Genomic DNA, 23192 nt, shown 5'->3' with positions numbered 1-23192 from the left:
AAATTGAACACCAATAAAAAATATATATATAAAAAAATAAAATAAAAAAATAAAAGATACACGAACCATTAAAAACAACAACAACAACATATCTAGCTATTTACACTCACTTATGTTACTTGCCTAGCCCTTGTGAACACTTAGGTTTAAGAAAAGGATTTTAAGGAAAGGGTTTTATTTGCTTATTCATGAGAGACATAGAGAAAGGCAGAGACATAGATAGAGGCAGAAGCACGCTCCCTGCAGGAAGCCTGATGCGGGACTCAATTCCAGGACCCTGGGATCATGACCTGAAACAAAGGCAGACGCTCAACCACAGAGCCACCCAGGTGACCCTGCGTCCACAGAGCCACCCAGGTGACCCTAAGTTTATAATTCCTGATGTAACATATCTACTGACAAAGGTCAGTTTTCAATAGTGAAAACAATTTGCATTTAACTATCCACACTTTATCTAAATTTCATTTTTGATAATAGTCATTCTCTATGAGCAAGCCAACCAGCTATAGATTCTCTAAGACTGTATGAACCATGCTGATGTACACTAATGTACCTTTCAATCATTAAAATAAATTGGGACATAAATCTAAACTTATGACAAATCTTAACTCTGAACATCATGAGCCAATTATGTAATTTGCAAAGGATGTCTTTTTATCAACTAATAAATCAGGGTGGCATGAACTGGAGAAGAAAAATTCCTTTTAGTCTTGACAGATGCAAATAAAGAATAAATTATTTTTACTTGAATATTTGAAAATAATGAATTGGGAGTATAAGGATTCCATCTGTTAGATGAGTTCAAGTCAGCATGACAGTTGTGTATTGAAAGCATATTGAAATATTAACTTTACATCTTGCATTTATAGAAACTAAAGCATAAAACTTTTTAAGAGGCAGAAGATGTAAGAGCCATTCATCAGAGAAAATGGGAACAGAAGCTAGAGACAGAGATTTGAGTGGAGAGAAAAAAGGAAAATAAAAGCTTGAAGGCAAGGAAATTAATCTTAACAATTAGAGCATAAAAGAATAGCACACAAAAGGGGAGATCAGAATTCTATGATAGTCTACAGAATTTACTTACTGGCTGGCAAATTTTGTTGGGACTGTATTTCTTATTAGACTTATACTGTATTTCTACTATACGGGCAAAATATGTTAGTAAATTACTATATCGTTTGTCTTAGCTATCTATAATGAAGTAAATAAATGAATGGGTAAAATCATTCTTTTCAAAACAACAACGTTTTATGAAGCAACCTGTCAATGACCTTCTGAGTTATTTCATTTGTCTACTTCCTATATGCTTGAGAATAGAACTGATCTGCTGAATTTACAAAGACCAAATAAGGAAATGTTCAAAATTTTGCAGATTAAAAATATTCTGATAGTAGGTTAGATGTTTATTTCATTAAAAAAAAAACAAAAAAACAAAACAAAAAAAAAAAACAAACCAACCCTGCTCATTAATTTGATCTACGGGTTGTGTATCCCATTTGTTGATGGAGGATCTCTCTTTTAAAGTTAGTATTAGGAAGAATGTCTATCCTAGCAGTTTCCAAATAATAGAAAAGTAAATTCATTGGGTGTTTTTATTGAAAAAAAGTAATTCATGTTCATTTTGGACAGATTAGAAAACACAGATGGGCAAAGAGAAAGCAAAAATCATTCTTGTTGCTCTATTCAGATATAATCATTTGTTTAATCACAGATTGGTGTATTTAAGTTCTTTCTTCTTTCATTGTGTCTAGCTACATACTAATACTTTTCTAAAAATGTGGCTCAGGGTGTATATACTGCTTCAGAACCTGCTATCCAATTTAACAATATTTTGTGAAAGGCCTTCTATGTCATTAGTTAATATTCTACAACATGTTTTTGTTGTATGGTTGGACCATAATTGGATTAGCCAAAATTTCCCCTAACATTTGTACCATTATAAGCAATGATGTGGTAAATACTCTTGTAGAATAACTCTTGGGCATAATCCAAAACGCACACAAAATTATGAAGCTTTTGGTATGCATTGCCAAATTGCCCTTGCAGGATGATTGTGCCCATTTAGATAGACCCTAGTATGATACGAGATTATCTATTTTTACCAATTCTTCTGTATTTCAAATAAGATCACAAGTAGGAAGAAGTATATAATACAGTGCCTGTATATATTAATTAGCATTATGTACAATTTGGTTCTCTTTCTACTCCAGTGTCATCAAGGGACAGAATTCTACATTTGAGTACATGAGCAAGTGTTTTTTAGGGGGGAATTTAGTGCATTCGAGGCAGTGAGATTCTTAAAAAAGTGGGTTTCCTTACTGTTTTCACTGAATTATAGGAATAAACATAGCCTATTTATTTCCCAAGTCTTCCGTGGGATGAGATTAAATATCTTGAATTACTGAACTGTGAAATTATCTTTTAAACCTACTCCCATTAGGTAAAAGAAAAAGAAAAGATTTACCCAATGATTTCAGTTGTCTGTTTATCAACAACTGAGATTCTCATTTTCCTAACTGGAAATGCATTTTCTGAGTATTTTGGATCATAGTCTCTTAATTCCATGCCTTAGGGAGGCATAATGATAATACCAAAATCTCTCAAAATAACAGGATTTGCAATGCCATTCCATAAATGAAAACCAAATTCCTGTTAACTGTCAGAACCTAAGACAGTTATAAAAAGAGACAAGTTATTTTTAGTGCAAGTCATTCTGATAGTGGCAAAAGAACATTCACTCTAAACAGCAGAATGATCACGGCAAGATTTCTAAAAGGAAGCCCTGAAAACTGAAGATGGTGGAAGATCAAAGAATATCTATTTAAAATTCCTTCCACCTTAAATTCCTTTCAAACTGAAACAGCCGGCTATCACCAAGAGTATATTGGATTCCCAGGATGTCCTGGGGAAGAGTAAAATCTAAAAAAGAACTGTTGCTGAAAACTAATAAGGAATTAAGGTTGCCAGCTTTAAATAGCAGAAAATAAATTATAACACACAAAATCTTACCAAAAACTAATGAAAAAAAAAGAAAGAAAGAAAAGATGAATGCTATTGTAGCATATAGTAGCAAAGATATGGTATGACTGTCCCCTGCTTGTTCTCTGATAGCTCTGGGTGCTTTCACTGTCTTTGACATTTTTCTCACGAGTTCAGAGTTTTCTGTGATGTCATTTCTCACACAGATGCACACACACACACACACACACACACAAACCAAAATTAACCCTTAACTTCAGGTTCTCATTTGTAGTACCTAAAGATACTACCGTCCTGGAGTTAAGAATTTAAAAGAATTCTTAGGAACACACAAGACGATTTTCACGTTAATTTCCCTGAACTGTTTTCAAGTGCTTAGTTTCATTTCACTTTTTAAAAAGATTTTATTTATTTATTCATGAGACAGAGAGAGAGAGAGAGAGAGAGAGAGAGACATAGGCATGGAGAAGCGGGCTCCATGCAGGGAGCCTGATGTGGGACTCAATCCCAGGACTCCAGGATCACTCCTTGAGCTGGAAGGCAGACGCTTAACCACTGAGCCACCCTGGTGTCCCCTTAGTTTCATTTCAAATGGCACTGTTGCTTTTCTTTTATGCATTTATTAACCATAAAAAATGAAAACCCCAGCTTCCTTCTATGAAGCATATTGTGAAAGAACAGTCCTTCACTTCCAATGACTCTTCCAATTCTTTCTGTGCTGCTGTTTTCTACCTGCTGCTTCCCTTGGCTCCTAGGTCTCCCTAATATCAAGAATATTTTGATATTTTAAGATAGTGGTAAAAGCTTCCTTTAATAAAAATATAACAATAATGTTTGTTCAGTTTCTACAGCTTTCATAATCCATGATTTCTAAGATGTATTTTTAATTTTTGTGAAGCACAGGCAAACAGTAACTTTACCATTAGAAATATGTTGAAAGTTAAAGGATTTACACTATTATTTAAATCCAGTTCTTAGTTAGCATTAATACTATTGCCTTGTTCTTATTATCTTCTTTTATGACCTCTTTTTCAGAGGACGGAATAGGATTGATGTTTTACAAAACCTTGAAATTCTCAGAAACGTCTTATTTTTTTAATCAGATAATCTATCACTAGTATAATTTTCATCCTTTACAGGCTTCTCATTTCATACAAATTATTTACATTTAATTCAATTAAGTTTATGATCTTCTCCAAATTATGACAAACATAGACAGCACTTAGTATTTTTCTTAATAAAAACTGCTTAGCCTGTTCTTCAAAGAATTAACTGAGATAGTCAGTTTATGGAACTGATGCATACAAAATGATTTTCCTGGCTAGTACTGGATGCTTGGGACAGTTAGTTCCCAAACATTTTAGCACACCAAGGTTACATATGCGATTCCTTAAAGTGGCCTCTAATGTTTCCATAACCTGATAAAATGCTATTAATCTTTTGTGGCCACTTAAAAAAAGTACTCTGTGTGCTAAAGGCGAGTTCAGAAATTCAAAGCAATTTTATGTGAAGTAATATTATCCTTACAGCAACATAAATTAATTCTTCAATAAAAGTGTTGGTCAGTCCTGTGAGGGAAATAAAACATAATTGTTTATGCTTCGTAAGTCTAAAAGTAAAAATCCCACTCATTGCTTATGTTTTTGTGATTTACATTATCTGGTACAGTGACAGCCATACATTAACTTCTCCGATGTCTGATAGTATTTAGGAGAAATCTAGAATGACCTCAGGATGATCTCTCTAGGTCCCGCTGCCTGACTCTAAATTCTATTTAATAACAGTTCGTGAAATCAGCACATCTCCTTAGAGCTCTCCCGTGGGTTGCAAGTGATCAAACAGACAAAACCATAATGACAGGGCAGTGAGATAGGTTTAACAGAAGGAAAATTCTAAAGACATGCAGAATGACTATAGGACTGCACACCAGGAAGGCCATATCTTTTATTAAAATCATCACAAACAAAAGTATCACAATTTTATTAGCTTTACATTTCATTACATGGCATATCCCCAAAATATTAAATAGAACAAAAATATCTATGCAATTTTTGGATGAAGAGTATCCTTTGCATTTTTAATTCCTGTGTTTTCATTCAGACATTTATCTGTCTGTAAAACATTTGCTCAACATGCTTCCTGATCTAGGCTTCTTGGCCATGGGACTGACATGTTCCCTGTCATGTAAAATTTGGTAGTTTGTAACGTCTGTGCACATTTCAAGTGTATCTTGCCTTGTCTATAGCAAGAGCCAGTCTGCGTATGTTGGATATACATCCAGCTGCGGCTTCCTGGAGGTCCTGGTCAGAAGACCCAATCATACCCAGCAGTAGCTGTCACATGTAAAAGAGGAGGGCGGAGAGGGAAACAAAGTATAAAACCATTAATCTCAAGGCATAAAGTTAGGCTTTGAAAACAATTTTTAATATTAAATGTTTTTAAAAGTCACCAAAAAAAAAAAAAAAACAAAGAAAAGAAAAGAAAAAAGGACAAGAAATGCCATTTAGGCAAATGCAAATATAAATGGTACTTAACCAGACCGAGATTTCTCATGAAATGCTTACCATTTTATTTCCTGAAGCTGAGATAGACCTATTTCTCCCACCTTTCTTTGGTCATCTAACTGCTATGGAGTCTGCTTTGAAATTTGTCTTGCATTCTTTCTGACTTTTCTGCCTCTAGGCCAAGCCAACAGCACACCATGCCTCGGCTATTAGTACAACCTCTTAGATATGATTTCTCTGCATTCCAACCCACTTGATCATGTTACAACTTAATTATGTCAATCCCCTAACTGCATTGACTCCCAGTGCTAAATAACTACAGCTTGGGACAGTTAGTTAACTAACGAGTTAAACAGTCTGTTAACTCATCCTTTAAAGGATTTTTGTGCTTTGGCCTCAGTTTACCTTTCTAGCCACTTATCTTTCTCCTGCTCTATCCTGTACTCCAAGGTCACACACTTCTCCACTTCTTTTGCCCTGATTGATGCCATCCTTCTTCCTAAAAGGCCCTCTCATTCTCTTCTCTGAATTTCTAAATTTTACCTATCTTTCATGACCCAGTTAACTTTTCCACAAAGCCTCCACTGATTTTCATCAAATAAGATGCTATCTTTGCTTTATCAGAACTATCATAGCAGTTTACTCAAATGCCTATTACTATCCTTATATCATCCCTTTTATTTTTTTTAAGTTTTGTTTTTTATGTATTTAAGTAATCTCTACACCCAATGTGGGATTCAAACCTACAACCCCGAGATCAAGAGTTGCATGCTCTTCCAACTGAGCCAGACACGTGCCCCTATGTCTTTCCTATTAAATAGATATGTAGATTAATGCTTTCTGTCCTTTAGATTATAAACTCTAAAACTTATAATACTGTATCATGCCTAATACACCAAAAAATGACATAAAAAATGTAGACACCAAAAACTGACAAAGAAATTAATTAGAACTTTAAAAAAGTCTATCAGTTATGAATCAGATGAGTAGTTCTGACAAAGGATTTGAAAATTTAATTCGAGTCATCTATTTTCTACACAGTAGTATTTGGGTACAAATGTTGATGACAGAAAAGATGTGATAAGCAAAGAGATATTGTAAAGATAAATGTGAAATACCTTAAATATGACAGGCTTAGGGATTGGACTTTTATTCTGTAGGCAATAAAAAGAAGTTATTTAAACAGTTTAATCAGCAGAGTGACATGATCACATTTGTATTTTAGAAAGACAAATTTCATGACACCATGCAGAATATGGATTATAGAAAAGAAAGGGAAGGATCCTGAAGTCCTTCAGGGCAAAATGAATTCAAGGGACATTTGGGGGTTAAGCTTGTGTTGAACACAAATGGCCCAAGGATATCTGGTTATCCAAAAAGAAGAAAATAAAGATGGTAATCTTTCATCATACATAAACATTATGTCCAGGTGAATTAATGATTGAAATAAAAATGAAAAATATAAAACATTTGGAAAGTTGGAGTTGAGAAAACCCTGATAAAATTGAGGTACTGAAGGATGTCTGGCAACTCAGATCCTCGACCTCCTCATTGTCCATGGAATTGTCCTCCACTTCCAGGGTCACATCCTGGTCCTTATTTTTCATCATGTTCAACAGTCCCACCAGTGCTTCTTGGACATCTCTATATTAGGCAATCTCAGAACTATCTCGAACCTAATATATTACAGATAAAATTTCTATTTTTTTTCCTATCTAAACCTGGGTCCCCCATCCCCAGTATTCTCCTATATCAGTGACGATATCACCACTTAGTTGCTCAAGCCAGAAATCTCCTCACCTCACACTCCCACCTCATCTCCCCTGCTTCTATCCAACAATTATATCTTTGTGATTCAACTGCCTACACTTATTCCAAAGTCATTTGCTTCTCTCTATTGCCATTGTCATCACCCCTGTAAAGCCTACAGCACTTTTCCACTGTCCTTGCACCCTCTCTTGCCTGGCCCCCAGTCAATCATTCATACTGTATCCAGAGTAATGTCCTAAATTGTGAAGTTCACTGACAAGGGGCAAAATTCTAGAGAAGCAAAGGGAATAAGACATGATCAGTCTTCTAAGAGTCAAGAGAAAGAAATACCGTCTTCTGAATAAGGGAAACAGAGCTGTTTGGGGGAGCTCCTGACTTGAGAGTTTTGCATTGTTAAAGTAATTAAACAGGAGGCCATTAGATAAAGTGTCTCTAAAGATTTGGTGGCCTATGTAAGCAAACCAAAACCTAATCCAGAATCAACACACTTGAATCTAAGAATATGAAACCTGAGGCCAACCAATCACAAATAGGCTTTCCCAAATAAGGCAAGAGCTTATGCTATAGCCAATCAAATAATTTCCTTGCTTTGCTTCTGTATCTTGTTAAAAACTTTCCCCTAGCTCCTGGAGTGCTCCTAACCACTTTCAGTTTGGCACTGCCTGGTTTGAATCATGCCTCAGTTTATCTTTTTAATAACATTACTAGTGTTTTTCTCCAGCATCATCCGATCACTGAGGTGTAAGATGGAGGAAATAGGTTATAGCACTGCAACTCATTTGAATAGTCATACAGTCTGAGCTGACTGAAAGGACAAACAGAAGGCTACTCATAGGGATGCCTGGGTGGCTCAGTGGTTTAGCATCTGCCTTTGGCTCAGGGCATGATCCTGGGATCTAAGATTGAGTCCCGCATTGGGCTCCCGGCAAGGAACCTGCTTGTGTCTCTGCCTCCTCTCTTTTTGTCTTAAAAAAAAAAAAAAAAGAAGCCTACTTATAATCTGGGAGGATGACCTGTAAGAATTAGGAAGGTAGGAAGGCAGATCTCTGTGAAGTGAGAAAACAGTGAGATGGAAGCTCAGGAAGTTGAAAAATAGGACATTAGAGTTTGAGAATGGATTATGTGGAGTTTAAGATTTTATAGATAAACTTGTATTGCTTATTGACAGGGTCCAGGAAGTGACCATGGGAACATACATCAATATAAGATTGTTAGGCAGTTTTATACATATGTGCACATGCATACACACACACACCTCTATGAACACATTTATTTAATTTATATTCTTATTCTCTCTGCAAAAAGAGCAAATAGTACTCTATGAACATTATTGAAAAATAATGAGAAGGAAGAACAGAGTAGCCAGCTCTCCTTGGTTACTATAACACATGGCTTAGGTGTCTCGGTATTATAACTCCCACTTAAATCCCTTTTCTAGCTTGCAACTTTTAACTCTTGATCAACAATTCAATATTTTTATCAATTTATTTATTTTCTTGTACCTCATTTTATTATCATATGAAAGCTGCTAAAGCAGACACAGCTATATGAGGCTTCGGCTACTTCTTCTAAATATATACTCAACACAGACTTTCATCCACCACTCTCTTTTCACACACACACATTTTAGTTGTCCACCCCCATCCCTATAGCCTTCTATCACTCTTGAGTATTGAGTATTAGCTATAAATGTGGAGATTTTGCTCCTGTATGTCGTTACAGAATCAATAAACAAGAGCAGTCCCAGTCTGGATGCCAAGGGAGCCTGATATTGATACTTCTCTATTCTTAAGTGGACCTATTTTTTCTTTCAATTTCTGCTTTCCAAACTTTAAATTGGTTCTTTAATCAAAACAAAACATTCCAATCATTTCTTTGGTAAATTATATAATCCCTTGAGGATTTTAACAAGTTAACAATTTCCCTTTACATAATGTGTTTTCTCCCTCCATCCCCTAAGTAGATGACTCAAAAGAATTCATGAATTCCCTCATTGATTCCATTATTTTATAAATACAGCATTAAACTGTTCCAACAGCTTATTTATTTATTACTATATTATTTTTTTATTATAGCCATGTCATTATAATGAATAATGTCAGTTACCTGTAGACTTTTCTGGGCCCTCAATGAGAGAGGGCCTGATGCTACATTAAAATCTTGATTTCCACAAGAAAATGGGATGGATAATAAACTACCGTCCAACTTCCCTATATATATGAAGAGTTGTTTAGGAAGTTGAAGGAACATAGATTGCCAGCTCCATCAAGCCCAGCTAATGCCTATCTCACAAGGCCAGCCTGCCTTGCTTTTGCTTTGGTCCTTGGTCTCTCCTCCAGTAGACTCTGTTGTTGATAGTTTTTAAGTCTAGGAAGAGATGTAATAGATTTCTAGCTGTGAACACAGACTATCTGAGCAGAAACTAGACAATTGCCTTATGCATTTTAGCTGCTTTCTAGAAAAGGCAAACAGTCATCAAAAAGGTGGGTTTTGAAGTCATAGCTCCTTGGATTTGTATCTTGACTCTTCTACTTACTGGGTAGGTTACTATTGAATCTGTAAACCCTATCATCTCATAAGTTTAAGGGGATCACCTGCCTCTGAGGCTTCTTGAGAAGATGAGTAAGATAATAGAGACCTTTAAAAAGTGTTGAATGTGCGCCGGTATTCACAGCTTCTTCCTGTCTTTACATTTTTTATCTTCCCCTGCTCTCTTCCTATTTTGTCTGTTTCCTGAACCTTGTAAGGACCCAAGCATGCAGTGTGAGAGGAAAAACTAGAGAAACTCAGGCAGGGAGAACTCATACCAGAAAGGGCAGAGGATTCTTTGTGGGAGAGAAAGAAACAACAAATGGGGAAGGAAAGGAGGAAAGTGGAGAGAGGGAAGAGCTTCCACCCTGTTTTGAATAGAGAGTTTGGAAAGGTTTGAATGGGGGGGGTGTGTTATTTTAGGAGCAACTTTAGGGTGAGACAGATGTGCTGAGTATAAAAAAAGATAAGAGGATTTTAAAGAAGTTTAACAGTGTACAATTGTGCTGTTTTTCAAGAGGGAAACTAGAATTAAAATTACTTTCAATTGCTACCTAGTTGCCAGGCTTTTGTGTCTGACTGCATTTCCATGTCAGGACTGGACCACAAGGCAGCTTGGCTTCACAGGTTATGCATTTGAATCACATAAACCCATGCTTAGTACAAAGTAAGAGCTCCATAAGTGGTATTCATTATCATGGTGATTATTTTGCCAGTTCTGAAGTCTGGTTCTGGCTTCTATTCCCTGGAGTCCAGCCCTGGTTAGTTTGGGAGGAATGAGGAAGCAGGAATCTTGGCCCTAAGGTCAGGCTAGCCCTGTCAGCACTTGCTGCAGTCCCCACCTCATCTCTGGTTGACCCCTATGGGCACCAGTGGCCCAGGCTTCACTTGGTATCAGCTGTTGCTACCAGGCCTTGCATGGCTCCCTTGGAAAGCAGTGTCTTGGCTGGATGCCTGCCCAAACTGAACCTGCATTTTGCTCCTATGCCCTCAGAACTTGTTGCTCTGTGGTTCCCCCCTCTTCTGGCTTTCCAAGTCAGTTGCATTTATTCCCAAACCCTTGATGTCAGTTATATAATTTCATATTACATAAACTAATGAACTGTGAGTGTGAAATGTACTAGTCATATGTTTGGCAGGCTGTTGGCATCTTGGTGTTTCACAGAGAGCCTGCAGTGTGTTGGCAATGCCAGGAGTCAGCTAGATAAAGGTTGCAGAGGGGAGGATCTACTATGCACTCACATGCTTTCCATTAGAATATGTTAAATCAGTGCAGGGTCCTTTTTTATGAGTCTATTCCGTAAATGACTTTTTCTAGGACCTGAGTAACCTCTAGTCCTGAATGCATTAAGAGGACTACTGCTCTTTGGGGAATTAATTTAGTCTAAGTTTCTTGCATTAACCACGAGGTTTCATTCTGCATGACGTATGATGGTTAGTAAATGTTTAATCTAAAAGTTAAACCAGTGGAACCTAGCAGTCCAGTATTTTAAAGGCCTAAGGTAGAAGCAAGGGTGAAATTTTAAAAGAATAAATAAAAGAAGAAAAGGATGGCCTAGAACAATACCTGTGATAGGCAGTGAGAGTTGCTTAAATGTACCTCACTGGCATTGGGCCTACAAGTTACCTAACGTTTGTACAACGTGAAATGATTTTATTAGCTACCATGCTTAGTATGTGCCAGGCGCTGTGATTTATTCTTCACTAGTTAATTTATCCTGCTCTACCCATTTTCCTTAGCCAGGAACATTCTCAATCAAGGGTATAGTGTTGGAAGTGCAGAAGTTTCTGTGTTCTCCGGGCATGAATGGCTTGATATTTGAGAAGCCCTTCTGAGACTCTTTTGGTGATGCTGCTCTATGAATGTATTGGTTTTCCTGCATTTTATTTACTGCTGTAAATGGATGTTACTCACTGCTTTATTAATACACCGACAGGCTGTGTTACTAATGCTGCTTTACAAATTGAATAAGGATGTACTACTTTCCCAAACCACTATCTGGACAAATGTACTATATATGTGTCTTGGTTGTTAATCGGGCTCAGAAATCTATGCTTTTATTTTTCATAAGAGCCTCATAAACAGATTAGGACACTCAGGAATGCTTTAAAATAAATAGAAACATCCACACAACAGAAACTTAGTGCAAAATTCTGCATTCGACAGGCAGCTAACAGAAAGGAGAGAGCAGCACGTTTTTTTCAATCACTAACACACGGGGCAAGGTGAGGGCGGTTTGTAATACTTCGCCATAATTACATAAAGGAGTACTTTCCTTAGGAAAGTGAACTGCAAATTGGGTACAAGTGATTATGGAATCGGTACACTCTTTTGGGTGTATATTTTTTGATCCGTAGACATTTTCCAACTATAAAAACAGTTTTGATATTATAAGGGGGAAAACACCTCAGGTTTACTTTTTTTGAAGTGTTTGTTCCTTTCAAAAACTTTCCCCGTTTTAATCTTTCCCTCCCCCAAAACACATTCAAGGACCTTAAATTTATTGGGAGTTTCATATGTACACCAGAGGAAAACTAGCCCTCCTGCTTGCTTTCCAACTTAATTGCATAGAACACTTTAAAACATCATTCAAACACATTAGTTTTTACAGCATTGGCGTGAACGAGGACACGGGGAGGGGCACAGAGCGTGGTGTGGTGTGTGGATCAGGCTAATTCGAATACTTCCTCCAGCATCAAAGGCTTTGATCTCAAGGCGCATGCCCTGAGCACGCAGCTGTGACCCATGATTCACATCCCCTGGAAGGTGAGGCAAAGGTAGCATGGGAATCGGTGTCTGTATTCAATTTTTACTTTTATACCTAACAGTTCATGATTTTATATAATATTTCAGTTGTATGAAAAATAGGTCCCAATTTGAGTGATAACAGATTTTCTTGTGGTTTGACTCAATATTGTTTGGGTGAACACAGACGGGAAGTATGATTTTTAATTAGAGCCGGATGAGCTCTGAAATACCTGCATGCACACCCAGCTTAGCAAGTTTTCCAGAAAGATTTTGAGTTCCCAGAGCTCATTTGAACTGTGAACCCTTTAGCTATTTTCCAAATCGCAAGGCACTGCAGTGTGGCTGTAGCACAAACGTGCAGCCCAGTAACAAGAAATGCATTTTCACTGTGTCTGCCCTGCACAGTGGCTTCCCAGCTATCCATGCTGGCTGAGGCTTCACAGTGGTTTCTCTCACATCCCGACTTCAAGCCCTGGTAATTCATTTCATATGATGGCTCACTAGAGCCATGGGCCTCAAAACACATTTTACATTTGCTGGTTGGGGCAAAACCTTTGATTCTGTTCAGTCAGTGAAGTGAATCAAGGGGTTTGCCTTCTAGTGGTGTCTGCATGCATCCCAGTGACAGGAGTGTGTGCCCTATTTATGTGAACTGAGGTTCATGTCCACAGAGCTTGAAAGTGGGGTCTGACTTGTTTGATCTACTGCCTCTTCTGTGCGTATGTTTGTTTACACTTGAGTAGGTCTACCCTCTAGTTTTTCATTCACGTTGTTTTTCAATGAACCTTCCCATAGGGAGCTTTTGTGCACACACACACACACACACACACACACACACAGATTGGAGTGCTGGATCTAGAGTACTGGAAGGTAGAAATGGGGCATATAATAAAGCCCTAACAACTCTAAAGAATGCTAGAAATTCTAGAAGTGGACAATGCCTCGATAACTGGCAGCATCAGGAGATTCCTTAAGAAAAAGGAAGTGGTAAGTCTTGGCGTGCCCTGCAGAGAAATTCATGGTATCGTTTGGAATGGCTTCAAGTTCCTCTTCAATTTTTCTTCCCATCAAATGCAAAGAATATCTGTGCATATGGAAGTTTCTCGGATAAGAATGCTAAAGAAGTGAGAGGCTAGGAATGGATAAAAAGATTTATGAGGATAGGGCTGTTGAGGATTGCATTTTGCTATTGAGTAGATCAAAGTGACAAAGAAAATTCTCTGGAAATAAAAAAAAATAACATGTTCTCATAGATTATGGAGTACAGTGGCTATGAGTTCAGGCTTTGAGTTCATAGTCTGGGTCTGAACCCTGGTTTCTCCTTAACGTGTATGACATGTGGTTAAGTCTCCCAGATCCTCACTTTTTGTATCAGTAAAATTAGGATTGGCAGTGGTACCTTTTCACCAGGATTAAATGAAATAACAAATGTAAAGTGCTTGCTCTACTTGCTCATACATGATGATTGTTATAATTACCATTGTTGGTATTACCTGGAATGCGAAGTTGTTTGTTGTAGGGTAGAGAGAGTAAAATGAATTTTTTATCAGCCCACTTTCTCTGCTAGAGTTCCAGTAGGATTGACTCAAATAAATAATTTTGGTCTAGTTATATCGACAATTAATATGTTAACAGGGGCTTGTCATGTCCTGTTATGTGAAAAAAATAAGGGAAGAAAGTGGCACTAGCAGAACTCTGTGTTCATGGTAATAGATGGATCAGTTGCTCAAATTATAGTTTCCTCCTGCATCAGTCTCTAGTCCAGAAGGACATCACCCCCATTGCTAAATAAAGGCATGAAGTAGCTATTAATAAAAATGAGACAAAAGCATTAGATATGGAATATGCTTGCAAGAGAAATGGGAGAAGTTCGATGAATAGGGAAGTGGCTATAATTCAAAATATTCACAAAAAGTTAAGGCTAAGCGATATTATTTATTAATTTATATTATAGAAAACCAGAACTCAATCACACCTCCTTTGCTATTAGAATAATTGAATAAAACTACCTTCATTTTGGAAAAGATTATCCTATAAATTCATTTTTTTTTGAGATTTTATTTCTTTATTCATGAGAGACACAGAGAGAGAGAATCGGAGGGAGAAGCAGGCTCCCTGCGGGGAGCCCCATGTAGTGAGCTGAAGGCAAACGCTTAACCACTGAGCCACCCAGGTGCCCCTATCCTATAAACTCATTTATGAGTTTGATCAGAACTCAGATGCTTTTTTGGTCAGATTTTCTACTTCTTTCTATTGGGTTGGAAGATGTTGAAATTAAAAAATTCAATCTAAGCGAAGGAACATGGAGAAGACCACAGCGAAATGAAGTACACTGATAATTTAATATTTTAAATGATTGTCTCTTCCCCTGCCTGACCTTTACAAGGCACATTAAGGAAAAGATTCGCACCCAGCCTGCTCCTGCTCTCAGACAAAGGTAATAAACTGGGAAAAGATGGAGTATATGATAGGGGCCAAGAGGAATGTGCATGGGGAAGCCACCTATGATAATCCCATGTTTATTATTTTCTATAATATTATCCATAAAGGAGACAAAGTTATATCTGATAAGGATCCCAGAACAAGGTTTGGCTCACAGTAACTACTCTTTAGTTCTTAGCCATTATTATTCCAATAGAAAACATACTTCAAGCACTATTCTAATAGAAAACATACTTCAAGCACTGTTCTGATTCTAGTAACAAGTGAGATGTAACAAAACATTTTCAGCACTGTATTGGCTGGCATGATATCCTCTTATGAAGAAGTCAGGTTATTGCTACCCAGTGGAGGCTGAGAGTCACGTGGGTGGGCACTTCTGTAAGGAAAGGCAAGAGGCCCTCAGAGGAAGGTCAGCAGGGTAAAGTCTCTGAGTCCCTATCAAGTTCTGCCTCTGTGATGGGATCTAAGGAGAAAGGAGGGAGCCCTGAGAGACCGGGCTCATTGCAATTGGGAACGCTGGCAGGATGTAGTACTGACAGGTTACTGCAGGTCCCATGGAAATATAGTAGAAGGAATAGACCACTCTGTATTTCCTGCCTTGGGTTATCACTATGACTTTCCTCTGGTTCTTTAGAAGGAAGTCAAAGAACACTTTTGTGGGGTAAAATGATCTAGGAAATAAAGCAGTCAGGAACTTCATCAATACGTGGTCAAGACAAAATCAAGTTTGAATCAGAGTAACTCAACATTCTCTGAAAATATCAGTGAGGGTGACAAAACATGAGAGACACCTAACTCTGGGAAATGAACAAGGGGTAGTGGAAGGAGAGGGGGGCAGGGGGTTGGGGTGACTGGGTGATGGGCACTGAAGGGGGCCCTTGGCAGGATGAGCACTGGGTGTTATGCTATATGTTGGCAAATTGAACTCCAATAAATTTTTTAAAAAAAAATGCATAGTCAACCACCACCACCAACAAAAAGTATAACTCAACATTCTCTTTGAAGATTTAAAGATACTGGCAGAGTCACACTCTCCAGTAGCCTCTTGACAAATGTGCAAAGGAGGTAAACTTCTTAAGACTCACATGTCTTTTCTATGACTTGATTAAGAGTTTTACTGAATATAGGATTCTAGGTGAGAAATAATTTTTGAAGAGTTGGAAGAGTTTTGAAGGCATTCCTCCATTTTCTTCTTGCTTCCAATGTTACTGTTGAGAAGCCCAAAGTGTTCTTCATGTTTGGTTTCTCTTGTTCACTCTATCTTCTTTTTCTATCCTTTCTCTTCTGAACATTACAGAATCTTTCATTATTATTATTACTATTATTATTATTATACTTAATGTTCTAAAATTTTACAGTGCTATATCTTGTGGATAGGTATACTTTTATCCATTGTATACAGGGAACCTGATGCATCATTTCAATCTGGTAAGTCATGTACTCCAACTCTGGGAAATTCTATTGAACTATTTCATTTCATTTCCTCCTCTCCATTTTCTCAGTTATTCCTTTGTGGAACTAATATTCTGAAGTTAGATCTTTTGCACTGTTTTTTTTTTTTATTTTTATCTTTCCTTTTTTCATCTCTTTATGTTTTTACTCTTTCTGAGAGTTTTTTTCTTTTTAAATTTTTATTTAAATTTTAGTTAGTTAACATACAGTGCAATATTGGTTTCTGGAGTAGAATTTAGTGATTCATCACATACAACACCCAGTGCTCATCACAAATGCCCTCCTTTTTTTTTTTAAATTTTTATTTATTTATGATAGTCACACACATAGAGAGAGAGAGGCAGAGACACAGGCAGAGGGAGAAGCAGGCTCCATGCACCGGGAGCCTGACGTGGGATTTGATCCTGGGTCTCCAGGATCGCGCCCTGGGCCAAAGGCAGGCGCCAAACCGCTGCGCCACCCAGGGATCCCAACAAATGCCCTCCTTAATACCCATCACCCACCTAGCCCATCCCCTCCTACCACCCCTCCAGCAACCTCGGTTTGTTCTCTATCATGAAGTATCTCTTACAGTTTGCTTCCCCCTAATTTTCCCCATTCCCATATATTCATCTGTTTTGTTTCTTAAATTCCACATATGAGTGAAATCATATATTTGTCTTTCTCTGACTTATTTTGCTTAGCTTATTTTGCTTATAAAACACTCTAGCTCTATCCACATTGTTACAAATGGCAAAATTTCATTCTTTTTGATGGCTAATATTCTATGGTATATATGCCACATCTTCTTTATCCATTCATCAGTCGATGGATACCTGGGCTCTTTCCATAGTTTGGCTATTGTTGATAATGCTGCTATAAACATTGGGATGCATGTATTCTTTCTGTATTTTTGTATCGTTAGTAGTGCAATTGCTGGGGCATAGCAATTCCTCAATTCCTTGAGCAAAAAGTTCAACTTTTTGAGGAACCTCCAAAATGTTCTCCAGAGTGGCTGCACCAGCTTGCTTTCCCACCAACAGTGCCAAGACGGTTCCCTTTTCTCTGCATCCTCACTAACATTGTTTCCTGAGTTGTTAATTTTAGCCATTCTGACAGGTGAGGTGATTGTGGTTTTGATTTGTATTTTATCTCCCTGATGATGAGTGATGTTGAGCATCTTTTCATATATCTGTTAGCCATCTGAGTCTTTGGAAAAAATGTCTATTTTGTCTTCTGCCCATTTTTTAACTGGATTATTTGTTTTTGGGGTGTCGAGTTTGCTAAGTTCTTTATAGATTTCGGATACTAACCCTTTTTCAGATATGTCATTTGCAAATATCTTCTCCCATTACATAGGCTTTTAGTTTTTTTGACTGTTTTCTTCACTGTGCAGAAGATTTTTATCTTAACTCCCAGTAGTTCATTTTTGTTTTCGTTTCCCTTTCCTCTAGTGATGTATCTAGTAAGAAGTTGCTCTGGCCCAGGGTGAAGAGGTTGCTGCCTGTGTTCTCCTCTAGGATTCTGGTGGTTTGCTGGTTCACATTTCAGTCTTGCATCAATTTTGAATTTATTTCAAGAAAGTGGTCCAGTTTCATTCTTCTGCATGTTGCTGTCCAGTTTTCCCAACACCATGTGTTGAAGAGATTTTTTTCCCATTGGATATTCTTTCTGCTTTGTCAAAGAATAGCTGACCATAGAGTTGTAGGTCCATTTCTGGATTCTCTGTTCTGTTCCATTGATCTATGTACCTGTATTTGTTGTGCCAGTACCATACCATTTGTTGTACTTGTATTTGTTGTGCTAGTACCATACTGTCTTGATGACACAGCTTTGCAATAGAGCTTGAAGTCTGGAATCGTGATGATTCCAGCTTTGCTTTTCTAAAATTTTCAGGATTGCTTTGGCTATTCAGGGTCTTTTGAATTTCCGTACAAATTTTAGGATTGTTTGGTCTAGCTCTGTGAAAAATGCTGGTGGTATTTTGATAGGGATTGCATTAAATGTGTGGATTGCTTTGGGTAGTATAGACATTTTAACAATGTTTGTTCTTCCACAAGCATGGAATGTTTTCCATTTCTTTGTGTCTTCTTTAATTTCTTTCATAAGTGTTCTACAGTTTTCAGAATACAGGTCTTTGGTTCTTTGATTCAGTTTATTCCTAGGCATCTTATGGTTTGGGTTCGGTTTAATCCTCTTCGGTTTATTCCTAGATACCTTACGATTCTTGGTGTATTGTAAATGGGATCAATTCCTTGACTTTTTCTGCTGCTTCATTATTGCTGTATAGAAATGCAAGAGATTTTTGTATGTTGATTTTATATCCTGAGACTTTACTGAATTCATGTGTTTGTTCTAGCAATTTTTTCATGGAGTCTTTCAAGTTTTCTACATAGAGTATCATGTTATCTGTAAATAGTGAAAGTGACTACTTCCTTGACAATTTAGATGCCTTTTACTTCTCTCTGTTGTCTGATTGCTGAGGCTAAGGCTGCCAGGACTATGTTAAATAGTAGTGGTGAGAACAAGGCATCCCTGTCCTTGTTCCTGACCATGGAGGAAAAGCTCTCAGGAAGATGGTATAAGCTGTGGGTCTTTCCAATATGGCTTTTATGATGTCGACGTATGTTTCATCTATCCATCTATTCCTACTTTGTTGAGGGTTTTTATAAGGAATGGATGCTGTCTTTTGCCAAATGCTTCTTCTGCATCTGAGAGGATCACATGGGTCTTATCCTTTCTTTTATTAAGGTGGTATATCACATTGATTGATTTGTGAATATTGAACCATCCTGGCAGCCAGGAATAATTCCCTCTTGATCATGGTGAATAATTCTTTTAATGTACTGTTGGATTTGATTTGCTAGTATCTTGATGAGAATTTTTGCATCCATGGTCATGAAGGTTATTGGCCTATAATTCTCCCCTCCTTTTTAGTGGGGTCTTTGGTTTTGGAATCAAGTAATGCTGGCCTTGTAGAATGACTTTGGAATTGTACCTTTCATTTCTATTTTTGGAAACAATGTGAGAAGAATAAGTTTAGTTTTAGAAGATTAAGTTAAAGAAGTAACTCTTCTTTAAATGTCTGGTAGAATTTGCCTATGAAGCTACCTAGTCCTGGACTCTTGTTGGTTGGGAGATTTTTGATTAATCTTCCAATTTCTTTGCTGGTTATGGTCTGTTCAAATTTTCTATTTCTGTTCAGTTTTGGTAGTTTGTATGTTTCTAGGAATTTACCCATTTCTCCCAGATTGCCTAGTTTGTTGGCATATAATTTTTTCATAATATTCTAATTGTATTTCTGTGGTGTTAGTAGTGATCTCTCCTCTTTCATTTGTGATTTTATTTATTTGGGTACCTTCTCTTTTCTTTTTGGTAAGTCTCGCTAAGGGCTTATCAATTTTATTAATTCTTTCAAAGAACCAGCTCTTACTGTCAATCTGTTCTACTGTTTGTTGTTTGTTTCTATATCATTTACCTCTGCTCTAATCTTTACTATTTCCTTTTTTCCGTTGATGTTACACTTTATTTGCTGCTCCTTTTCTAGCTCTTTTAGGTGTAAGGTTCGGTTGAATATTTGAGATTTTTCTTGCTTCTAGAGTAGGCCTGTATTGCTATATAATTCCCTCTTAGGACTGTCTTTGCTGCATCCCAAAGGTTTTGGACTGTCATGTTTTCATTTTCACTTGCTTCCATGTATTATTTTTTTTTTAATTTCTTCTTTAATTTCCTGGTTAGCCCATTTGTTCTTTAGTAGGATGTTCCTTAAGTTCCTTGTATTTATGGTCTTTCCAATTTTTTTCTTGTGATTGATGTCAAGTTTTATAGCATGTGGTCTGAAAATATGGATGGTATGATCTCAAGCTTTTTGTTATTTGTTGAGGGCTGACTTGTGATCCAGTATGTGATCTATTCTGGAGAATCTTCAATGTGTACTTGAAAATAATGTGTTTTCTGCTGCTTTATGATGAAGTGTTAATATATCTATTAAGTTCATCTAATCCAGTATGTCATTCAAAGCCATTGTTTCTTTGTTGATTTTCTGCTTGGAAATCAGTGGGGTGTTAAGGTCCCCTACTATTATTGTATTATTATCAGTGAGTTTCTTTATGTTTGTTTTTAATTGACATATTTTTGGGTGCTCCCAAGTTGGGGACATAAATATTTACAATTGTTAGATCTTCTTCTTCTTCTTTTTTTTTTTAAATGATGTATTTATTTATTTTTAGAGAGACAGAGGGAGAAAGAAAGTGAGAGCAAATGGTGGGGAGGAGCAGAGGGAGAGAATACACAAGCAGGCTCCCTGCTGAGCATGGAGTCTGATGTGGGGCTCGATCCCAAGACCCATGAAATCACTATGTGAACTGAAAACAAGAATCAGAGGCTTAACTGACTGGACCCCAGGTGCCCCTATAATTATTGGATCTTCTCAATGGATAGAGACCTCTGAGAGATTTATCTTCCAATTCATGTTCCCTGAATGCTCTCTTTTCTTTTTCTTTTCTTTCTTTCTTTCTTTCTTTCTTTCTTTCTTTCTTTCTTTCTTTCTTTCTATCTATCTATCTATCTCTCTGAGGATGTTCACTTTTTTCATTCTCTCTGCTACACTATGTTTCTTCCAAGCACTGATTTGTTTCCATTTGTTTCAGTTTTTGTCTTCTATATTCAAAACATTCTTCAGATGTTACTTGTTGGGTGAATAGAGAATTTGAGCACATAAATGGGGCTTGTTGGCTGTGTTTTACTGTAGGATAATCTGAGTGGTCTCAGGCCACTCAGGATTGTGCTCTCGATGAAAACACCGGATTAAAGGGGCCTGAAAAGCAGCTCTCATTTTCTCACTATTTCACTGGTCAAGGAAGAAGGGATGCCTTTTTCTTCCCTCAAACGTGTTATCTCCTTTTTAAGTCTCAGACCAACAAAGCTACATCTTCTCAGAGGGAACATCTTTTTCTAATTCACATACAACAGTTTCCCACAGCCACCAGAGGCCCTGGAAAGGCTGGCTGGGGTCTTCCCCAGGTCAGTATCTTGAAATCTTCTGTGTTGAGCTAGTCAGATTCTCCAAGGAAGAGCTTTTCAAACTCCAACCTGTAGAGGAAGGGACTCACTTGTAGGAATTTGGGACTGAGAAGGGCAGATCATCCATTTAGCTTCAGTGTTTATACGGTCACTTAATCTCCATCTTCAGTAGAATATCTTTACTTCACAGGGGCTGCTGTCCTCCAGTCCAGAGACTGTTTTATTTGGGCAGCTGCTGTGTTGGGAAAGGGCAGTGACTTACTGAGTGGAGTTAGGGAAGGGGCTCTAGCTTTTACTCAGTTTCCCTTATTATAGCCTCCATCCTGAACCCTACAGACCAATTCCAGAGGCACTTAGGGCTACCAGTTCTTAATATTTTGAGGCTTCCACATTGTAAGCTAGGTTTTTTCTGAGTTTCTCCCACTGTTGACTTTACATTCTGATTCCTGAGGTCTGCCAGGCAGTTGTCACTCTTCCACTGAATTTGAATTTACAAAATTTTGTTATTTTCTCCTCTCCAATTCTCCGTCTTTTTTTTAGTCACTTGAACGTAATGTTAGATTTCAGAAGGAAGCAAAAGTATATTCAAGAGTTTAATATGCTTGGAACAAGCTATAGGTTTTCTTCAGACTCCAGGAAAAATGTCCTGGATATCAACTCTTAATACAATGCCTGCATTTAACATGAGTTATCTCCCATTGAGAAGAGACTGAAAGTCTATGTGGTTGCCTGTGTTCTATTGTTAGAACAGTTTTTGAGAGAGTATTTAGAAATATTTTTCTGAGAGAGGCTGTATATATATATATATATATATATATATATATATATATTTTATTTATTTATTTATTTATTTATTTATTTATTTATTTATTTATTTATCAAATATACGTATATATAAGTCTCCAGCTCAGACCATTCAATTGCCTGTTTGACATCTGCACTTGGAAAGAAAATACACTGAGTTTCACAGAGGATGAACAGAGCTCAATCCCTGACCCTTTCAAAACCTATTTCCCTATGGCCTCCACACCTCAGTTCATGTCAACTCATCTCTCTAGCTGCTTGGACCAAAAACTTTGGAGTATCCCTGACTTCTTGCTTTCTGTCACTGCCTTTATCCAAGCCATGAACCGATCCTGTTTTACCCTCAAAATGTACCCAGAATCTGACCTCTTTACCTCTGCTGCGGTGATCTGAGCCACTATCATCTCTTTCTTGGATTTAAGGATGAGGCCAAATTTTTGATATGCAAGAAGATCTGGAGCTAACTTTGAAAGGTATAGCCTAGAGAAAACTGAATCACTCAGATCAGCAATTTGTGAGAATCTGTTCTTCTTTTTAAGAAGAAAAGGCAGAGAAGGGAAGAGACAGTAAAGTGATCCACTGGGAGAATGAAAGCCTAGTTCAGAAACGGCCATGGGTTTTTTACCAGCTGCCAAATGTAATACCTGTCTTGAAGTTGTTGGCATTGCTACAATGTATATTTCCTTCCATCACTACAAATCTTTGATTTTTTTAATTAAATTTTTTTGCTTTGTATACAATGACTTTATAAGAATGTTTTTGTTTATTATTCTCATCAAGGTAGAAGTTAGTGGGGAGAACAAGATAAAAGGGTGAAATTTGAAATCTATGTCAGCTCTGGGTACAAAATACTTATAAGAATGAAACAATCCATAACCTGAATGAAATAATCAGACTCTGGGTAATACACAGAATTCCCTCTAAATTAGACATTGTCTAGGGCATGGAAAGCAGAGGGAAGC

At 37.3% G+C, this 23192-nt stretch overlaps 1 protein-coding gene across 16 annotated transcripts in view; it reads right to left on the bottom strand.

Annotated features, from left to right (window-relative positions):
• Nucleotides 1-23192, bottom strand: part of ODAD2 (outer dynein arm docking complex subunit 2) — a 349216-nt gene that overhangs the window by 48235 nt on the left and 277789 nt on the right. For 13 of the 16 annotated variants that reach the window (XM_049096769.1, XM_049096771.1, XM_049096774.1 and 10 more), the window contains one exon: nt 4900-5312. The exons of 2 other annotated variants lie outside the window; for them this stretch is intronic. In XM_049096769.1, the coding sequence (XP_048952726.1) occupies nt 5199-5312 (114 nt within the window). In that variant the 3' untranslated portion in view covers nt 4900-5198. Of the gene's footprint in view, nt 1-4899; nt 5313-6601; nt 6638-23192 lie in introns of those variants that run through there. One more of the 16 variants, XM_035713384.2, reaches the window with a different exon arrangement.

This window comes from Canis lupus, chromosome 2 (assembly GCF_003254725.2).
Source record: "Canis lupus dingo isolate Sandy chromosome 2, ASM325472v2, whole genome shotgun sequence".
NCBI lineage: Eukaryota > Metazoa > Chordata > Mammalia > Carnivora > Canidae > Canis > Canis lupus.
This window is presented reverse-complemented; position numbering and strand designations above follow the sequence as displayed.